This window comes from Rattus norvegicus, chromosome 10, assembly GCF_036323735.1.
Source record: "Rattus norvegicus strain BN/NHsdMcwi chromosome 10, GRCr8, whole genome shotgun sequence".
Classification (NCBI taxonomy): domain Eukaryota; kingdom Metazoa; phylum Chordata; class Mammalia; order Rodentia; family Muridae; genus Rattus; species Rattus norvegicus.
This window is the reverse complement of record NC_086028.1, coordinates 31,071,948-31,084,604: the sequence shown is the minus strand read 5'-3', so window position 1 is coordinate 31,084,604 and position 12,657 is coordinate 31,071,948. Positions and strand designations below refer to the sequence as shown.

General features: G+C 48.6%; 1 protein-coding gene across 4 annotated transcripts in view; it reads right to left on the bottom strand.

The window, feature by feature from the left end:
• Positions 1 to 149: 149 nt before the first annotated feature.
• Positions 150 to 12,657, bottom strand: part of Adam19 (ADAM metallopeptidase domain 19) — a 91,743-nt gene continuing 79,235 nt past the window's right edge. For 3 of the 4 annotated variants that reach the window (NM_001160228.1, XM_039085915.2, XM_039085917.2), the window contains 8 exons: positions 12,033 to 12,246; positions 11,309 to 11,386; positions 11,092 to 11,200; positions 9,832 to 9,970; positions 9,017 to 9,101; positions 8,547 to 8,771; positions 4,371 to 4,523; positions 150 to 3,635 (listed from right to left, as the gene is read on the bottom strand). In NM_001160228.1, coding sequence (NP_001153700.1) covers positions 3,582 to 3,635; positions 4,371 to 4,523; positions 8,547 to 8,771; positions 9,017 to 9,101; positions 9,832 to 9,970; positions 11,092 to 11,200; positions 11,309 to 11,386; positions 12,033 to 12,246 — 1,057 coding nt within the window. In that variant the 3' untranslated portion in view covers positions 150 to 3,581. Of the gene's footprint in view, positions 3,636 to 4,370; positions 4,524 to 8,546; positions 8,772 to 9,016; positions 9,102 to 9,831; positions 9,971 to 11,091; positions 11,201 to 11,308; positions 11,387 to 12,032; positions 12,247 to 12,657 lie in introns of those variants that run through there. The other variant, XM_063268971.1, reaches the window with a different exon arrangement.

Genomic DNA, 12,657 nt, shown 5'->3' with positions numbered 1-12,657 from the left:
GGCTTCACTGTGGCTCAGGTCATGGCCTACTGGGAAGACTGGTCGTCTGTGTGAAACCCCTAAGACATTCATGTCACATGCCTTAAGTGGTCCAGGCAGTGGGATACCGAAACAATTCACACGCAAAAGAGCTGTCCAAACAGATAGCATTTCCTAATGACAATTTGTTTTAATTAAATACAAACAAGGAGGAAAAAAAAAAACAAAAAACAAGAAAAAACAAAACAAGGCACCACGGCCCATTCAAGTATTTTGCATAGATGTACAAATATTGTAAACAATCAATAGGAGGACATGAGAGGAGAGGACTATTTCCTGTGAACAATCTCCCGAATCAAAAGAAAATTCACATTTGCCCTGGATCCCAGACAGACATATACACAGTCATACAAGAGGACACTGGGTGCATGACTTTGGGCTGCTGGGCTTGGGTTCTACAGAACCTCTCCCTAGCAGGCTTCCCTGGGAGAGGGGCACCTTTCCAGTTGGTGTCCCTGGCTTGTGTGTGGAGTCCTTTTGGGTCTGTCATGACACGCATTTGACAAAATGACTAACCTCCAATTTTAAGAATACAAGTCTCACGCCCACTTTGTCAAATAAGCAAATTCATTGAGCCCAGAGGAGACACTGAAGGATTACTGGAGCGTGGCAGGGAGCTACTGCAACAGAAGGGACTGTTGAATTGCAGAGAGCATCCAGACCCTAACATCTACAATGTTTTGGAGCAGGGGTTAAAAGGGGCTTTTCTCTTACGGGTGGAAGTCACCAAGGCTAGAAGGAATAGGAAGCAAGCAGGGAGTTGCAATGTGGAAGGGATTAGCCAAGGCTACACATCTTACAGAGATTGGGAGCTGAGGTTTACAGGTCAGAAATGGCTTTGCAGTTCTAAGGTTGGCAGGGGCTGTGGCTGAGGGATGTAGATCAGTTGGTAGGGTGGTTGCCTATAGACACATGAAGGTCTGTGTTTGAACCCAGGACCACATGAAGCATGGTAGCACACACTGGCAGTCTGAGCACGCGGGAAGAAGCCAGCACTCAGGAGTTCAAAGGTCACCCTCAGTTTTCTTTCTCTACTTTTGAAGTGACTTGAAGGCCAACCTAGGATACTTGAGATCCTGTCTTAATTTTTACTTGTTTTTGTAGAGTTGATTTTTTTTTTCTCGGTGTGGCCCTGGCTGTCCTGGAACTTCCTTTTTAGACCAGGCTACCCTCATACTCAAGAGATTCACCTACCTCTCCTGGGACTAAAGGTGTACACCACGAAATCCAGCTCCAAACCTTCCCTCAGCCCACTGGAGCCTTGGCTTCGACCTATTCCAACGCCTTCTGACATCTCTCTTCAGTGGCCAGGAACAGAGACGCCTTGGACAGTTATTTCTAGTCTTGCTCACTTTCTATGCATAAGAAAAGGCCTTTTCAGTCTTGCATGCCCTCACAGACTTGGTGTAGGTAGACCAAAGTGTTCTGTTGCAAGCGCCCCCTCCTCCCCATGTGGTAATATTCTTTCATCTCCTAAGTGACAATCCTTTGGGACGAGCCCTGTCTTTGAAGCCTAGGTACACCTGTACGGGACCCTTCACAATGCAGACGGGAAGGGATTCCTACCTGTGACAGCCTCCCTGGCTTTTGGAGAGTAGCTGCCAGCATTTCTACCGAGTTAAAAAATCCTGCCCTCTTACGGTTCACAGTATAGTTTTATGGGATGGAGGTGGTACGAGAGTAACGAAAGAGAAAAAAGCCGAAGTGATTGCCAATGAGCAAGGAAATGGGTCTTTTTTCTGATGTGGCTCAAGGGAAAGAAAGTGGAGGGTTTCTAACTTTGTGGTGAGAATCGGGGTGGCCTCTGTCTCTAGGGCCCAAGCTGTAGTTACTGGGCATCTGGTAAAGCACAGAAATGAGACACTGACACAGGAGATGGACCAAGGCCTTAAGTAAGATTTTGGATCACACTCAGAGAGTGTGAACGGCACAGTTACCCTGAAAAGAAAAGAGATGTTTTCCTGAGATCTTTCTACCCGCCAGCCATGTATGCTGTATCTCTCACTTGTCTCTGTGAGGAGATAGAAGGAGGCCTCGGGGTGGTAATGGGGAGTCAAAAGCTTGCCTCTTCCTCTGGAGGGTTCCAAGAGCTAACAACCGCTCGCCACGGTTGGCAGGAAGGCCCCTAGAGAGCCCTCTGGAGTGCTATTAGCACCTTTTTTGGGGGTGGAAGATGGCCTCTTCGAGGCCAGGCCTGGCAAATGTGTGAAAACTGTTCTAGGAGGCAGAGCACCAAGCAAGAGGAGGTCCATGCCAGTCCCATTCCCACCTCCCAGCATCTTCCAAGACAATCACATAGGAGCAGTAACCAGGAGAGAACTGATGGAAGTGCTTGGTTGAAGAGAGTTAACTGTGACTGTCAACTGTGATCTGTTCATAGTCAACAATCTCACCTCAGAGCTGACCACCAGGGAGGGGCTGGTGCCCCTGCATAGACGTTACTAATAGCCAGGATTCCAAACATGTCAGTCCCCCCTCAGTATAACTGTGGCTGTCCTGGAGAACCTTACTTAGATATAGGTCAGGAATAAGGAAGGAGGCCCCTTATCCTGTTTGAGGCCATAAAATACAAGTACACGCAGAGCTGTCTGTCTGTCTGTCTGCCTGCCTGTCTCTCTCTCACTGTCTCTGTCACACACACACACACACACACACACGCCCACTCGGCTCAATGCTCTTGCGATCCAGTGCAGAAAGTCCAGTGGCTACCCCATGAGGCAGGATCCTGATTTGGAGGTCACTAGCATATAGTCACCAGCAAGTCAGGACTGCAGTGGTCCACCACCAAAGCACCATAGGCTAGGGATGCTGAAAGAGGAGGAGAAGGGGACACATGGAACACTGGGATGTACGGCTGGGGATTCTAAAAGTCCTTAGCAACCTTTGGCATCACGGCTCAGAGGGGACACAGGCTGACCGCTCCCCCCTGCTGTCTACACTACTTACAAATAGTACCTGTCTGAGTCAGAGTGACCCATGTAAATATGGGAGTGGGAATGTGAAGAATGGCGGGGGGTGAGGGAGCATGGCTTGTCACATGCAGCCACATAGCCGGGAACAGGCACCTTGACCAAGCCTTGGGGCAGGGATGCAGCTTCCTCGGGCCATAAAAGCTAAGAGACAGTAAGGCCCAGCCTGGGAGGCCAATCACTGAAGCTCCTGTGTGTACCTGCCAGCAGAGGACCCAGATGGATACCTTCTCCAAGCTCGGCACAGGAGGACCCCAGCTCAAGACTTCCCTGAACATTGTTGGTAGCTCTTGGCTAGCGGGCTGAGGGAGAATCTTCCCCAAACCTCCTCCACATGTTTCCCTTTCCTACCCGGACTGTATATTGCACAGGACAACACTTAGAAGCCATCGGCTATGAGACCCTCTGGGTCTCAGAGGAAGCAGGAGGCACTAGGGCAAGAAGGGAGATTCTGGGGATGAGGTGGGTTCCAGAAGGCTGCAGAAGCTTCAGGGTGGCCAAGCAGGCTTCTTCCTTCTGGACCTTCCATGGCATCCGGAGTCTTCAAGCGAAACAAGAAACTTCTAGACACGTCTAGATCTTGGAGCTGGTTATCCCTCCAATCCTCTGTGATCGGTACTCAGGAAGCTAGAAAGGAAAAGAAAAGATGTGACCTCAGCAAGTCTGGACTGCAGTGGTCCGCTGGCCAATGGAACATTGGGCAACTGGCCTCTTGTTCTTGACAGCCAAGAACAGAAGTGGGACCATCAGAAGTCTGTCCCTGTGGCTGCTTCGGGGCCACCAGCCCTTGCAGTGAGAGCATTGTGTGGCCACCCTGAAAGCTGGAAACTCAGCCCCTCCCCCTAACGTCATGTTTCAGTACAATAGTTTCCTAGTGCTTCATGGGAATATGGGTTGGCAGCCAGCTCCCTTGCCTCACCCCTTCTGCCAAGACTAAGCTAAGGACATGACAGCCAGAGAGAAGCATGAAGGACAGGGGCATATGTTGACAGGATTGTATAAACAAATGGCTTTGGGCTTCATAGCAATATAATGAGGTTGGCCCCGGCTGCCTCTTAGGCCTTTTTAAAAATTACCTTGAACCACCTTGCTGGCCAATCTTAAGCCTTCTTATCAAGTCAAGGATTTACTCAAAGTGGTCTATCTGTTCAGGTGCCAGCGAAGCCACCAGAGCTCAGTGACGACTTCATTCTCATATAAATTCAAACCTCCCTTTGCTCATGGGAGGTAACAGCCAAGCAGACCTCCAAGCAAGGCTGTGTGCACTTCTGCTTCTGTTCTAGAACCTCAGTTTAGACCACGAGAGCACAGAAACTGCTTTCTCAGCCACACGCTTCTCCTCTGGTCCTTCCGCGGACTCACCTTTGGAACAGACACTGCTGGAGGCCTGGGAGGCTGAGGACCAGTAGTAGGGGGATGAAACAGGGAGGTGCCTCCTGGCCTGGGAACAGTCCTTTGGCCCGGCACAGGATTCGCTGGGAGTGCCTTCTGAGGTGGTCGAGGCCTGGAGAAATCCTGCAGGGAGCAAGAAGTCTTACTTGAGGGGCTCCTTTCGAAAGAAAAGATGCCTAATATCTTATGCATCACAAACAAAATAACCAGATTACATACTAGATTGTCCATGTTTAAAGGACTCGCCTGTGGGTGGGTACGTAATGTGGTCACATACTAAGGAAAAATAAGACCTTTTTGAAAAGCAAGTTAGCGGTCTCTATTAAAATTAGAGTTATGGGCACGGTATGATAAGGCATACTTAATTCCAGCACTCAGGAGGTAGAAGCAGGTGGGTCTGTGAAGTCAAAACCCTGTCTCAAAATTAAAAAAAAAATTTTGAAAAGGTCATTTCCTGATGTGAAAAATCCTACTTCCCGTTGACCATGTTAGAGACTGTTAGCTCAGGTGCAGACGGCTGTCCCTGTGCACACACGGTTTATAACACCAGAGAACCTAGAAACTTCCAAAATGTCCACAGTGGAAGAAAAATGTAAACTTAGTCAGTGACGTGGGCAACAGCATGTGCAAAGGGCAGAGCAGGGGGTCTGGGCTCATGAGGACAGCCGCCTGCGAGACAAGGTGACATGGACCCAACTGAGGAGTGTGTACACAAAGGAGACCGCCTACGGAAATGAACAGAAGTGGGCGGGTATCTATGATGTTGGTGAGGTTTCCTTCTACAGTGTGACAGAGAGATGCCATACCTTTACTTTCTCTCATGCTACCTTCTGTGGGCCAGTCCAGCCCTACTTCAGCCTAAGTTACTCGGGAGGGAAGAGTGCGGCTCCTTTGATCATCTGCCCTATGAGTGGTATTGATGGGTTTTCTGGCCATGTTGGGAATCACGGTCATTCCATGGAGACCTCTCCTTGAGGAAGTGAACTTAGCCCACAAATGCTGTTGCCTGTAGTCCTACCCCAGGCACAAGGGATCTTGTTGTCTTGTTGATTCCTGTCTATCCAGCGGGGTGCCCTTACCTTCCATGCCCTACAGTGAGAGACAAGATGTCCATCCACGATCTCTACTCACTTTCCCTTCCCTTGCAGATTGTGAGATGTAACAAAAAGTATTGCTATTTCCCAGAAATAAAAACCAGATTTCTCCTCAAAAAAAAAAAAAAAAAAAAAAAAGAAGTGGGCGGGTATGATGATTTGGGAAAACAGAATGAGAGGGGTGGGGGGGTGGAGTGTGTGTATGTGTGCATGACAGTGTATGTATATGAGTGTGTGTGGACATGTGTATGTATGTGAGAAAGAGTGTGTGTGTGTATGGTGTGTGTGAGTGTGTGTGGACATGTGTATGTGTGTGAGAGAGAATATGTGTGTATGGTGTGTGTGTATGTGTGAGAATGTGTTCATGTGCAAATACACATGTGTTTGTGTGTGTGAGAGAGTGTGTGTGTGTGCGCGTGTGTGCATGTGTGAGAGCATGTTTATGTGCACTACACATGTGTGGGTGTGGGTGTACATGGGGCTCCTCTAAGCCTAAGTTTATTTTAACTAGTTTATATCTCTTCATATCTTTTATCGCTACTAACATAAATAATTTACCAGACTTTTATTTTTTGTCTCTAGCCATCTCTGGCTAGAACTAAATAGAGGTGGGCAGGGCACCTTTTCTGTCTGATTCATGGAGACATCACAGGCTTTGGGGGACAGCTAATACTCAGGAATGAGGCAACCCAATACCATAAATAAATAAGCTAATCAAATTTCTCAAAGCAGATACACATTTCTATATGACTTGAATTTTTTAGAATAAAGAATTGTGCAGTTTTGAGCCGGGGTTTTTCTACATAGCCCTGGCTGTCTTGTAACTCACCATGTAGATCAGGCTGGCATTAAACTTACAGTAATCCATCTGCCTTGGTCTCCCGAGTGCTGGGATTACTGGCATACACCGCCACACTTGGTATTTGTGTTATCTTTATCATTTATATATGTGAGTTTATGCCCTGTATGTTCAGGTGCCACAGAATCCAGAAGATCCCAGGGAACTCACTGATGTCAGTGCTGGGAACCGAACCCTGGTCCTCTCCAAGGCAGCAAGTGCTCTTAACCACTGAGCCATCTCCCCAGCCCCACTACTAGATTTTTTTTATAAAAAAACAAATATATGCTTTTTTGTTATTAGAAAAACAAAACTTTTAGGGTCAAAATCATGGCCTGCCCCTGAGCTGGTAGGACTTGAGAGAAGCCAGTTCCTTGACCTGCCTAAAAGGGGAGCTCTCGAGTTCCGTGATAGATACAAGGCGAGTATGCAGGGGGAGCAGACACACTGCAGAGTTGGTTTTCCTACATGAATGACTTCTCAGGGCAAAACCTGAAGTTCAGAAGGAAAAGTCAAAAATGCCTGAGGCCAGAAAGCCACTGCACACCCTTGAGCTCTACCCTTTTCAGGAGGGGTGCTGATCTGGGAGGGTACAGGATGAAACCCCCAGTGCACCAGAGAGCTCAGGTCTTGCAGGGAAAGACTACAGGGTATAGGCAACAGTGCAGAAACTGCAGAGTGAGCCCCTGGCAGTTGTTATCTGTCTTGGAGCCTTATCGGAATGTCTGCCCCAGGCCTCCCAGCACTGAACCTCCTAAGGAAGCCAGGCTGATACCAGAACCTAATCCTTGGTGGGAGAATAAACAGAGCCAAGACTTAACAGCACAGAGGAGGATTTTTCTACCCTGAGCAAGCAAGGAGAACGTCATGAGGATCTGCTAAACTATGCCCCTCCAAAGGCAGCATGGCCAACTTTATCCAGAGTTCATTCACATCCGCTAGGCGTACCTCCCTGAGCATGCTTAGTTTAAGGTCATAGTTTACAGAGATTAGAGCTGGCCCATTTTGGGGTATGCCTAGCTCATGGAGCAGTGTTTAAAGTGATTAGGTAGGAATGAGTCTGGTTATGCTCACCCTGCACCATAACGGTTCAGATGCACCCTATCCCTCCTCTGCATGGATCTGTATGTCATGCCCTGGCCGCACACACAGGAACTTGTGAGGGGCAGTTTCCCAGCACAGAACCCAACCTGATACCCTCACTGTCTCATGACCTAGGGACCATCCCAAACCTGAAGCTGACCATGTGGTTGTTGTGATCAGAGAAACTTTGGCCCCGGGGAACCCTTTGGACCATACCAAAAGAAAGCAAATACAATTAGTTCTAGAGGCTACCACACTGGGCCACTGCCCAAGAAACGCCTATGTCTTCACAGGGGAACTTAAACCAGAGTATACATACTATAGGGACAAGCCACTGTGTTATAGCTCCAAGTTGTGAGTGCCAGCTACACAGAAGGGGATAGTCTAGACCCATCGCCTCCAAGAGAACCCCTCAGGCAAGTGAGGTATCATGTTGTGCCCTTCAGTAAGACTTTTTGTGAGTGGGAGCTAACTAGTGGGTACACTTTGTAGGGCTGAGTACAGTAAGAGAGGCACAGAGTACTAAGATCAGCCTTTCTAGGTGAGAGAAGTCCCTTGGGAGAAGTGTTACCTAAGGTCACAGCTGAGGGTGAAGAGGAATAGGCCAAACAAAGGGATGTGTGTGTATATGAGGAAAAACAGCATCTGCGATGACCTGAAGTGGACAAGGTCTTAGGGAGCTGAAAGAGGTCAGGTTGGGGTACAAAGTGGGAAATCAAATAGGAAATCAAATAGGAAAAAAGCATCACGTGGCTTAGGGACTGTCCAGGAGAGGAGATGATGATGATGATGATGATGATTGATCGATCGATCGATCCATTGATCGATAGTTATAGTAGCAGCAGCAATAGTATTTTGGTTTCTCAAGACAGGGTTTCTTTGTGTAGCCTTTTCTGTTCTGGAACTAGCTATGTAGAACAGACTGGCCCCAAACACAGAGATCCACCTACCTCTACTCCTAACCACTGGAATGAAAGGTGTGCACTCCTACCTCCGGTTTGGGAAGATGCCCATTGGATTCACCAGAACAAAGAAAAGATGATCAAATCCAATCAGTGCATCACCCCAGTGCCCCTCATTGGCCTGTTATGAGCAATGTTCCCAGCCTAGGGTCTCAGAGAACCCACTTACCTGGGACAGTAGGCAGTTCGGTGCAGGGGGCATGGGCCGGCTTGGGGGAGGTCTTCTGGCTGATTCCTTTCTTTCTATCTGAGCTCCAGCTTCTGGTGAGCTCCCAGCAGCCCTGTTCAGATGTGCTGGCAGTGGTGCAGGATGGGATTCAACTCGTAGGTAGTCCGGAGGGGGCCGGGGAGGAGGGTGGGAGGGCTTCCGGAGAGTTTCAGGGGTGTTAGTCACCTGTATGAAAGAGACAAAGAGCAGCTGAGATGAGGAATCCTCTCTATGTGTGTCTCAATGAGGTGACCAGAGCCTCATTGGAAGGCAGAATAGACATGCTGACCTCCGGATTCCAGGCTGCAAAACCAACTGACAAGCCCCTAAGATAGCTTTTCTTACCAAGCCCATGGGCACACATAAGCACTTAAGAAAGCCTAACAGGGATTAAGGGAAATCAATCAAGTTCAGTGGTGCAAAGCCCTTACCTTTCGCTTGCCCTGGGGTGTCTGCAACTTGAAAGTTGGGTTGGCGTGGCCAGTTCCACCATTCTGAGACACCCTGAAGGGACAACTGGAAACAAGGAAGAGGGGACAGGGGAGAGGGAGATCTTTAATGGTGTGTGTGGATAAGCAAATCCGACCTAGACCAATGGACAAATCTAACCAACCCTCCTCTGGAGAAAGTGGGCTGATCCTTTAAAACCCATCTCCTAAATTATAAATAAGTACACATATGGCCACTGGAGAAGCCTTGCACAAAGCAGATCCCCTCCCTCCCCAATAAGAAGACAGAATATCACTAACCATCATGTACCCCGACCCCCACCATCATGGATATAGAATGATGCAAGGCAGAAAAAAAAAAAAAATCCCTTCCAGTGCAAGTACACTTAACAGAACTCTAGAGAATACGCCCCATCAATATCTCAATGAATTAATCATTTGTCTTCTTGGGTTAATGTCTAGTTATCTCTGTGACTGATTGAGCTTATCATCCCTTTCTGTTGCCTCAGCTTCCTGCACTTTAAAAATAAGACATGAGTTAACCAGGCAGGGATGGTAAATAGATTTTATGTCATTCCCCCAGTTTGAACTGGCTAAGGACTTTCTATTGGGAAGAATTCGAGTTGACAACCAGGCTCAGTAGAAATCGATCACAGCCATTACCTAATAACGTTTGCCATGGTGACCGAGCAGGACAGAAGGGATGAGGGTGGCATGTTCCCTGCTGTCACCATCCAAGAATTAGACCCATCACCACCAACCTTCCCACAAGGGCTGGGCATAGCGCCCCGTCGCACCTGAACTGTTGCCGCAGCTTAAAAGGGAGAGCTGAGGGCTTGCCCAGTTTGTGGCTCTGTCTGTAGCAATGACACAATAGCACCAGGACTGCCAACACGAAGAGGGCAGAAAACACCCCAGCAATCACAGGACCCGCACCTGCCGGAAGTCAGCACAAGTGAGAGAATTAGAGGCCGTTGGTTCAGGTTACCATAAACTGACAGAGCCTCGGTTGTCCTTCAGATATTTATGACTGATTTCAAACAAACTCGAACACACGAGACATGCACGTTATATAGTATCGGCGCCCTAATACTAGCTTAAAGAGCCAGGCCCATGCACACGCTTTTAAAGACAGTCCCCACAGGCATTTCTCTTCAGCTGCAGAGATTCTTCCCAAAGCAGTTCAGACCCCGTCAGTTTCCGTCAGCTTCCGGCTAATGGATTTTTATCAAGTCAGCCTGCATCACGATTTTCCTAGACACAGAGCAACGGCCAGAAATACTGGCTCAGACGCCTTAGGACTAGAACTCTTTCCCTCACGGTTGGGCCCAAAGCCGTCTCCATGGTTCCACGAGTCATAAATTTAAACAGACATGGATGCCCGCATTGGTGAAGCGCCCCTTGTTCTTCCTTCCTGTCTGTTTTTATTTTGCTAGAGCCCAGACTGGCCTCAAAGTTACAGCAATTCTCCTGCCTCAAACCTAAGTGCTAGCTAGCTACTACCACACCCTGTTTTTACCTTTATACCTTTTTAAAAGTACTTTTGCCATTACTCAAAAAACAAAATCTGGAAACCACAGGGGCTGAGTTCCCGAGGCCTCCCCTAAGAACTATAAAACTTGTCTGTTTTCCCATTTCTTAACCTTCATTTAACAAAAGGCAAAATAACCAATAAATGCACCCCAGGATAGTGTCCCTAACAGGACTAATTACTAGTTACTCCCCCAAATAATTGTGACTACCCAATGACCTATCGTCTCCCTTAATATCTCACTCCCCCTCCCTCCCCTTAGTAAAAGGACAGGAAGATATCTAAGCCCAGGCCCAGGCCCCATAGGAAAAACTGGCATCCTCCCACTCAGCGTCTTTCTCTTGGGTCTCTGTAACAGTCAAACCCAACCTGTAGGCCACAGTCTCTACGTATCTCCTCACAGTTACGAATAAAGCCTGACACTTTTGTAGACAACAGTGCCATACTGCAATGTCAACAGGCTGGAGGTTCCTGCCAACCAACCCCTGATCCCCATGGTCTCCTCTCGCAAAAGCAGAACACTTACTCTTAGGGGGCAAAGGCCCACTGTCAATGCTGCCGCCATCTCCTGGGGTGTTACAGAAAGGTGGAGCCCAGCCAGGGAAGCAATGACAGTTCTTGTTGTTGTTGCAGACCTAGAGTGAAGGGCCGCAGATGTATCGGCTCCCAAGATTGCTGTCACCTCCCACAGGGCATGCCCCCACGACACCCAGGACCCCAGACCTCTGCACAGACACACGTACCCCATGACCATTGCACTTTTTCCCACAGCCTTCCGTCTCAAAGAAGGAGGTGTTCCTGCATTGCCCCTCGAAGCAAATCTGCAACAAGGAACAGCAGCCATCAGAGGAGCAGCAGGGACGTGGGGGAGGCTTACGGGGTGGGAGGTTTGTCCTTAGGATGAATGGGAACCCCAAAACGTAGCTCTGGTTTATATATTTTAGTGAGACACACAAAAGGCCTCCAAAGGCGGGGCGGTGGGTAACTGAATTCTGCTATCGCCCTTGTGATTGGGGAAGGAATAGCAAACATTGCTGAAATGTTACATCCAGCAATTAGGAGATGTTTACGGTCTAGCATCATGCTGATTATATGCCATCCAACAATGAATGTGTTCTAATTTTAGTATCATGCCTAAAAATCATGAACGTGGCAGGAGCTTACTCTGTGCTGGGCATATCATGGGGGTTCCTCTGTGTTCATAATTTTACTAACACAATTAAATACGTGGGATCGGGAGCGCCCTTTTCCTTGGGTTCCCTGACTCTCAGTCCGCTTCTATTTCGTGTAATAGCTTACGGCATGGATGATAGTGAAGCCCGTATTTACTCCTAATCCACAGTCTATAGGGTGCTTATCGGTGGGATGCTATTACCCTGGGAGCCACGCATCATTCCTCCAGAGCCCACACTTCTCAATCTCTGTCTCTGCCTCTTGGTTTCTGAGTGAGGTTATGGAGGGACTCACATGGTTGTGGCCACACTTGGTCCCGGTCATCACCAGCCCTGGGTCCAGCATGTCACCCTCCCCTTCTTCCTCCTCAGGACCCCGGTAGACATGGGTGCCCCGACAGTGGATCCGCCTCCCGTTCAAGGTAATGGTGGTGTCAATAGATACTGCGTTGGATTCCAGGGGCCTGGCCTGGGTGCTCTGACACTGGATCTTCCCACACTTGGCATCCCTGGGCCGGGAAAGAGAACGGTATCAGAGGCTGGGGAAGAGCTGGGGCATTGGAGAGCTTCTGTCTGAGCCAAGACAGCAGGCTTCGGTGGAGCAGAGCAAAGGACCAGAGAGTGGGCTGGAATCCAACAGACCCAGAAAAGGAGTGTCTTAGCAGACCTAAGCCAAGAGCTCAACTTAGGATGTCCGAACTCCAAGGACAACTGAATGACATGAATACTCGGTCATCTTTATCCCACAACCATTTCCCAAGCACGCCAACCATGAGCTGGGTCTCCTTCTGCCTCCCATTCGTCGTTGTTCTAAGGGTTGAACATTTTCAATCCCTATCAGTCTTCCCTCCTACACAGCTTCCTTGACTTACATTATTACCTCTTTCTGTCCCAGCCTGCAAGACCCCTGACTGCAGCAT